Source organism: Vitis vinifera, chromosome 2 (assembly GCF_030704535.1).
Source record: "Vitis vinifera cultivar Pinot Noir 40024 chromosome 2, ASM3070453v1".
NCBI classification, from domain to species: domain Eukaryota; kingdom Viridiplantae; phylum Streptophyta; class Magnoliopsida; order Vitales; family Vitaceae; genus Vitis; species Vitis vinifera.
In genome coordinates this window covers 5668064-5676886 of record NC_081806.1, presented here as the reverse complement: position 1 = coordinate 5676886, position 8823 = coordinate 5668064, and the positions used below count along the sequence as shown (strand labels likewise).

Genomic DNA, 8823 nt, shown 5'->3' with positions numbered 1-8823 from the left:
TACAAGTAGCAATTGACATGTCTTGTTTTGGATTCAAATTATTAAAATATTGGATCATCGTATCATACAATAATGGAGATCGCTTTCATCATTTGAAGTAATGAAATCATTAGGTAAGACCAAGCTCATAATCATGCTATAAATTATTTTAAATGATTCACCAAAAAATGTATATTTATATTAATTAAAATATTATTATTTTAAAATCATTAATCTATCATGTGCTTTGTATCTATATTCCTCTCCTCATTCTCAATTACCATATAAAAATATCACCAAACCAGACATGCTTTCTCAGAACATATTCAATAAAGAATATTAAATTCCATAACTGTCCTTCGCCATCATATATCGATTTGGAACCGACCCCAGCTGGACCTAGGGCATATTCGGAAAAATAAAATTAATCCCATATCTGACCGTACGTCCACACGTGCAAGCCAACCTCAAGTTGGCATCGATTAACTGAAAAACCAACCAACGCAACGATTCTCTCAAAGCCGTTTTGGGGTTGGTCACATGGTGACCAGCTCAGCCGGTCACATGGCCAGATACGTGGGACCCACCTAAATATGCTTCACACGTATCTCTAAAGCAGGGAGAGCTGGCACCGGGCAGTGGGCAGTGGGCACCCAACTGTTCAACATAAAATATAAAATTCTTTGGGTATTGGGAGCACGTGCACGTGCGGGGAGAGGGCGCCCGCACGTGTGGTCACCGGCTACGCCGGTTGAGAAGGTGGGAGGAACGAGCAAGCAGGCAAAATGATTTGTGCGTGAGTTGGGTTGACTGTTGACTGGATCCAGGCAAGTTTGACGGAGAGTGCACGTGCGGTAGGCATAATACACGTGTGCTTTGCTGTCGCTGGCGCATTGGAACTAGTGTTACCACGCAGGATCCACATGAGTAGTAATAATTGAGGTACGCAAGTGGCTTCCCTAATGCTTCTCCATTACTTTATTAACCCTTCCTTCACCGTCTCTCCCGCCCCCTTAATAATTATTTTTCTAGATTTTGAATTATTCCTCTCTTGCATTTATCTTAAACAAGTTACTTACTAAAAAAAGATGGTCTAGCACACAAGATTAATCGATTATTCAATTTTTACCAATTTTGACTTCCAAGAATGATCATTTCAAGCAAGATTTATGAAACATAAAATGTCTAGAGATATGGAAAATTATATGATTGTCACATGATAGGGGTTGATATAAATTTCTAAGTCAAAAGTAATAAGAAAAACAATTTGGAAGGTTATTTGACCAACATTCCATGTAAGGGAAAAAAAATATTGAGAATTAGAATTAGAATGATAATGCATGAAGGCAAGAACTGGGAGAGGGGGGTGGAGGGTGGAGGGTGGAGATGGAGGAGACAAGGGAAGCTGAGGGATGTGGTAGGTGGGATACAGAGATTTTATGATCAAGACATGACTAGATATATCATATGCTATAGATATCATTATCATTATTGGATATCTTTCTCCCCCTCTCTCGAGTCCAATCACCAAAAGGATGGGGGAGAGGGTAACATGGTAAATTCAAAGGCAATGATGAGTTTGAATGAAGCACAGGCCACAAGCATCATGAATCAATGTATGATGATGATGGGTGATGGGAGGGGGGAGTGGGGGCGCTAGGGCCTAGTTCACGTGCGATTCACATGGGGGCAGTGTGAGGAGAGAAAGGGGAAGGCCATGTCGAAGGTGTATAATTGGGGGGACACGTGGGACAGCTAGCACGCACCCGTGGGGACACTTAATCATCACCCGACATCTTGTCGGAACTTCTGTTATTATTCAATTATACGCATCATCATTCATTCGTTCATTCATTCACTCAACTCCCCCCTCCCACTCCCACTCCACTCCACTCCACTTCCATATTTCTGCCCCCCACCCTTCCTCCAATCAGGGAAAAAATGGGTCTTCTTTTAATTTATTCATTCTTCTATATTTAAAAATATGATAAAACAATATCCTTTTTATTTAAAAAAAATACTTTCAATTTTTTTTAAAATAAATTAGATGTATGAGAAAAATAGAAAAAATAATTATTTATAATAATTTTTGAAGAAATATTTTCACTTAAATTGTTTCAAATAAAAATAATGTTAAGCACAAATAAATATATATTTGAAATTTGATGGTAAAGGAAATCAAAGATAGGGTATATCATTGACACACATAAAATCATGTACAAATCAAATATCATTATTATTATTTTGTATATATTTATATATTTGTCCACTTTAATAATCTAATGTTGTTGACTGTCTTGTTGAACTCAACAAAAGCTTCCCTTTTTGAGAGAGAGGAAAAAAAAGGAGGGGGCTTTAATTAATTAGTAGAAGAGTCCAAATGGGTCCTTCCTATGTGTTATTTGTACTCTTTATTTTATAATCCTAGTACACATGTCAAGCTAAATAACCACTCTTCCTAATTGATATTAGCTTCCCCAGTTAAATTAATAACTAAAGTGAAAAAGGTTGAGAAATTTTGTACAAGTAAATGTTGTGCCCTAAATGATACATGTTCTAAGTAGTTAGTCACATGTAAGAATGGCAATGGAGCGGGGTTTTTCAAGTACCTGTCTCGCCCTGCTCCTAATAGGACAGGGTTCAATTTTAATAAGCGGGTTTAAATTTTTTTTTAAAAACCAGGGGCGGGTTCGAGTATTACCCACCCCCGCCTGTCCCAATATATATATATATATATATATATATAAAATTAATTTTAAAATTAAATTAATAATTTAATTTAAATTTTTATTTTACTATTTTTAATATATAAATAATAATAAAATAAGTTATAAAAAATAAAATTATTTTATTATTTATAAAATAGATTTATTTTAATGTAATTAAAATTTTTAAAAATTAAAATTTTAAAAAAAGTTAAATCGGGTAGGACGGGACAGGTATGAGAATTTATCATACCACCCCGTTTAATTTTTTAAATGAAACTGAGATAAAAATTGTTTTGAATAAATGGGATGAGGTTGGAATAGGGATCACACGTTCCGAATCTATCCCATTGTCATTCCTAGTCATATTGTTGTCATTTTTAGTCATACTGGGTTGTTTAAGTGTCATTTTCCCAAAAAATTTAACCAAGTTTCTTGAAAATAATAACCATTAAAATGATTTATTTTTGTATTTATTAAAAAGGTTGCCTCGTAAGTCCTATCTCAAATTTTTACTTTTCAAAAGTTTGAAAGTTGAAGAATTGCTGAGATTAGTAGTTGGAATTCATCATTCTATGACACTTCATAATTGGCGACCAATGATTGCTTCATACGCTCGAGGACATGACCGTCATTTCAGTTGCAGGGGCAACTAAGTAAATCCACTGCAGGTCTTAAAGAGGAGACCAGTTGCATGAAAACCTGGAGATAGAGATTGAGATAAATATAACAGATAAAGATAAAACGGTTACGAGGGGCCTCCCACCCAACCCTCAGCTATGAAGAGTGGGCGACACGCGCTGTTGCGAACGATGGGATGGGAGAGTGAGATAGACGGAGGTGAAGGTGGGTGTGAAGGCGGGGAGAGGAGGGAGGGGGAGTGAGTTCAAATGATTGTGATGGAGAGGGTGTCGGGTAATGAAGGGACAAGATGACACGCACGGCTGCGTGGGGGTGGAGGGCCCCACAGGCGGGGTGGTAACAGTATAGGAGTGAGAGACCACGTGTCTACCAGCAAAACATGTTGGTCCACGTGAGTCGGGGTTGAGGTTTTACTTCCACGCTTCCTTCATTTTCGCCCACCTCCCCCACCTCTCCTCCCACGTGAACTCCACTCTCCCTTGTCTCCTTTCCCTCTCCCCTGGCCCCACACGTGCGCCCCCCTCCCTCGTTTTCTTCGTTTCCTCTCTTCTGGCTCCTCTTCTCTTCCCTCTCATCCCCTCAACTCGGCTCGGCTCCACTCGCTCTTCCTCTCATTATTCATGAAAGGAAATTTTTACAATCTTGAAAAAATAAAAATAAAAATAAACATTTTAAAAGGATTTATATATTATTTTAATTGGGAGCAAGGAAATTTAATTGCACCATCATTAATGTCGCATGCTGACGACGATGGCTTTATTTATGGGATTGGGTAAATGCATAAAAATAAAAATTAAATAACAGGTAGGAAGTAGATATGGTCAGCATGCTACTCATTTAATATTGTCAAATATAAAAGAAAATATGTTTCACATTTTATGAATCACATTATTGAGGTGGAGCCAAAAATATAATTTAGTGGAACAATACGAGAGAAGTTAGTTTCTAGAGGTAAATTTGTTCGGGCAAGGGAAATGAGTCACTTTCGGAACCATCTTAAGTTTTATCATCCGGATTAATCTTAAGTATTTCATTCTAATGGCAGAGTTATGAAGACAAATGATAATGGATGCAACTGACAATGGATACAAAATGAAAATAAAGGTTCATAATATTAAATAATGATATATTTTTTTTAGAGGGGTATGCGCACATTAGCTAAACCTACTTATGGTGCATTGAATAGTAATTTTAGAAATTCTTTATAATATATTTTTGAAAAATAAAATTTTTAAAATACTAAAAATACCTCCTAAAATCATCGTTAACAATACACTCTAAGTTAATATATTAATTAATAGTAATGAGATTTGAATTGTAATATTGAATTTTAATTTTTCTTGTGTGATTATAAATTCAAACACCACATGGTTCCTCCCTCTAAATTAAAATTTCAAAGAGACCTAAATTGCCAATAAATTAATTAAAAATATTTACCAAGTAATAAGAGAGAGAGAGAGAGAGAGAGAGAGAGAGAGAGCATGAGTTGGCACGTGACAGCAAGATTAGAATGAAATATGGCAACGTACGATGTTTTCCAATTAAATGAAGGACCATATACCAGTCCCTTCAGCCGTACACGTGGATCCAAAAAGTAATTATTGACAAGACGTTTCAAAACCGCAGCCGCTCAAAAATCATAACCTTTTAATGGCGTCGGCTCTCTGAGCCATCTCTGAGAACTCCTAAACAACAATTATTAGGCCAATTCACCTGTAACCCCACGCACTCCACGAGGGGAGTGGGAGGGGAGGCAGAAAGGATGAAGCCGGGAGAGGGCAGCGTAGAGAGCACGCGCGGGGGGGAGGAGTAGAGAGAAATGGGGTTTTATCAACAGAAAAGGCGAAGAAAGCGACGCTTTTGTCTGTAGGCATGACCCCCTCGTGGTGAGATTTTTCAAAGATAAGGGAAGAGAGAGAGGGGACCCACGTTTTTTATGAAGCAATAAAGTTGGTATGTCTCTTCCACTCTCGCTTTGATTTCATGCTTGTCCTCATTTTCACTCCCCCTCCATTCATCTCTGCCATTGCTTTTGCATATCATTGCCTCATCTTGCGGTTGGGTGGTCTGCTCCTCTGCTCCTCTCCCCTGCCCCCCATCAGATTTGCTAGGGATTCCTATTCCAAATCCATTTCCCACAGAGTTACTGTTTTCAACTCATCATTTTCAAATATATAGACAAAATAGGGTGTTAAACGGTTTCATCAAGCCGACGTATTGCCATAATTAGTTCAACTTGCATAAATGAAATTGGGCAAGCAATGACTTCAATTATTTGAAAAGATGTTAAAACTGTGTTTTCAATTTGAGAGTTGGTTGGACTTTGCTGAGAATACTCATCTTAATTTTCCTAAGATTAGAGCCCAACTCACTCCTTTTTCCTTGCAAATTTAATCATAAAATACTAAATTTACACATGGAGTATAATCTTCCAAATGCCACGTCTTCTAATTGTCCCACTCTCCACCGCCTTATACGAATAACTACAAATTACTTTGACCATTTTAGCTTTACCTTTACCTAACCAATAAAGGTATTTCTATGTCTATGAAAGTAATTTTCTAGATTATTAATTTTTAATTTTTTTCTATCAGCATTTGTTAACAAAAATGAAAATAATAATAAATAAATAAATGTAGGGAAAGAGAGGGTGTAGAGTCAACAGTCAAAGAGTAGGAGGTAGAGTACAAATGTACAAACGAACTTTTTACCATGGGTAAAAAGGGGGGAGGGAGAGGACAAAGAAGCAGAGTTAGGTATTATTTTGGGGGCAAAAGCCATGATTGAGATAATTGGCTTCCTGACACAAAGTCATGATTGAACCTTCACCCTTTCCCCCGCCCCCCACCACCTCTATTCTCTCTTCTTTCTATATAACCCCCTCCCTCACCCCCACTCCCTTCACCATCCACCCCTCCTCTCTCTCTCTCTCTCTCAGCTTCACGCCATCAAAACCCTAACCCTAAATCACTGTGATTTTACTCAGACAAGCTACACAGCCAGGAGTTCTTTTGGGCTTTTATCATGATGGTTGACAAGGAGGACTTGGGTTTGAGCTTGAGCTTAAGCTTTCCTCAGGACGCACATCGTCCGCTACAGTTGAATCTGATGCCTTCGTTGCTTCCTGCCTCTTCCTCTTCTCCTTCTCCTTCTCCCTTCGCTCTTCAGAAACCTTCATGGCACGACGCCTTTCCCTCTTCTGGTATGTTTTTTTTTTTTTTGGTTTTAGTTAGCCTGATGGTCGAGTTTTTAGATCTGCATGTATTTTGTTTGTTTTGGAGAGGCTTCAGATCTGGTCCCGTTCTGGTGCTGAGAAAGAATGGAGAAAAAAGGACCTATCTGTAGTGGTTGGAGAAATTGTTTTGTTTTTCTTTTTGCTTTTCTTTTCTCAGCATCCAAACGGTGTGAAGGGATTGTTTTTTGAACAGGGTGCTTTTTTGCACGGACGAGTACTTAAACTAGTCTTTTAAAAGGTTTTTTTAAAGCCCTTTTCATTTGTTTATTTTTTTCTGTTTTCCTTTTCGCTTTGCCGATCATTTACACTGGTATTTTTCTTACTCAGATTCAAATATTCCGATAAATCCACTTTTCTTTGACGATCGTTCATCAGATCTATGCTTTAGGCCCTCGTCATTTGATCATTATTCACGCGAACCACACAGATCTTTCAAATAGAAACTAAGCCCATCTGTCCTCAAATCATTTCCACTAATATATAGTCTCAACTGCAGATCGAACCTCAGAGACATGCAGAGGCGATGCCAGATCGTTCCTCCGTGGAATAGATGTGAACCGCTTGCCATCGACGGCCGACTGCGAAGAAGAGGCCGGCGTTTCATCACCAAACAGCACGATTTCCAGCGTAAGCGGGAAAAGAAGCGAGAGAGAAGCAAACGGAGACGAGCATGAGATGGAGAGAGCTTGTTCTCGCGGAATCAGCGACGAAGAAGATGGCGACACTTCGAGAAAGAAGCTTAGACTCTCTAAGGATCAGTCCGCGATTCTCGAAGAAAACTTCAAAGAACACAACACTCTCAATCCAGTAAGTAGCCTACAGTGATTCTGTGTTTGGTTTCTGAGAAAAAGGAGGAAAAAAGAGAAATTTTTCTTCCGATGGGTATTTTGGTATTTTTGCTGAAAATGGAGGGGTTGATACTTGCAGAAGCAAAAGCTGGCCTTGGCTAAGCAACTGAACCTGAGACCAAGACAGGTGGAGGTGTGGTTTCAGAACAGAAGGGCAAGGTGAGACAATTCTTCTATGTCTGAAGGGCATTTTCGGCATTAAAAAGTGTAGAATTACAGTTATACCCTTGGGGCCTGATGTTTTGAGTGGGGAAATTTTGACAGGACCAAGTTGAAGCAAACGGAGGTTGACTGTGAGTTCTTGAAGAGATGCTGCGAGAATCTGACGGAGGAGAACAGACGGTTGCAGAAGGAGGTGAATGAGCTGAGAGCACTGAAACTTTCCCCACAGTTCTACATGCAAATGACCCCACCCACAACCCTCACCATGTGCCCATCATGTGAGCGTGTGGCGGTCCCACCTCCCTCGTCGGAGGCTCGCTCCCACCAGATGGCCACCACCCACCACCGTCCCATCCCCATCAACCCTTGGGCCACCGCCACTCCCATCCCCCACCGCCCCTTCGACGCCCTCCATCCTCGCTCCTGATTATCACAGTTGTCGAAGGGCTTTTTGGTCATTAAAAATTATGTGTACGAAAGGAGAGGGAAGGAGGGGAAGGGTAACAGTTTTAACAGTTTGGATAGTGGAATCAATTTCCATCTAGTCTAATGGTTGCTAGAACGTGATTTGGTGGGTCACCATGTTTTGTTGTATTGAGTATTTGACCCATCTCTTCTCTCTTTCGCGGAGGCGACAACCTTTTCTTTTCTAGCCTAGTTCTCTCTCTCGGGATTTTGGTGGTACTCTTTGTATACTTCTTCCCAGGTAGCGGAAGAGGGGACTTTGGCTGTAAAGTGGTCCTTTTCTAATTGTTTAACTTAAGTTCAAGAGATGTAGTGGTCTGAAAAATATCAATCAAGTATGATGATTACAGAGGAATCTCTCCTTCATCTAATCTTTGTTTATTATTCTGAAATTCTGGATCTGGTGGGGACGACGTATATCGGATTCTATGGCTGTTTTGTAAATTGGACCATTTCTTTTTTAATTTGTAAGTTGTAAATAGTTTCCTAATTCCCCTGATATCATTGCTTCTAGCCTTCTACCGGCCTCACCAAGAATTATTCTTCAATCACAGCCCGGCTGTTCCAATTATGGAGACTTCTTTCAATTTATTTCCAGCCTTGTTCCCAGTCTTGCACAAAAATAGCTGGATTCATACACAAATTTATTAATTTTATAATTCTTTTTCTAACCATTTACAAACATACCTATTGATGATTAAATATAATAGTAAGTGAAAATTTTAATATTAAAGAAATTAGCATAAAACGCTACGTACAAATTTTTTATAAGAAAATATTTTTTATT

General features: G+C 38.9%; 1 protein-coding gene across 1 annotated transcript; it reads left to right on the top strand.

The window, feature by feature from the left end:
* Positions 1 to 6074: 6074 nt before the first annotated feature.
* Positions 6075 to 8391, top strand: LOC100246436 (homeobox-leucine zipper protein HAT4). Its single transcript, XM_002263157.5, has 4 exons — positions 6075 to 6528; positions 7058 to 7368; positions 7489 to 7568; positions 7674 to 8391. Exons 1-4 carry the CDS (start codon positions 6351 to 6353, stop codon positions 7996 to 7998), a joined length of 894 nt encoding a protein of 297 aa, XP_002263193.1. The 5' UTR covers positions 6075 to 6350; the 3' UTR covers positions 7999 to 8391.
* Positions 8392 to 8823: the final 432 nt, after the last annotated feature.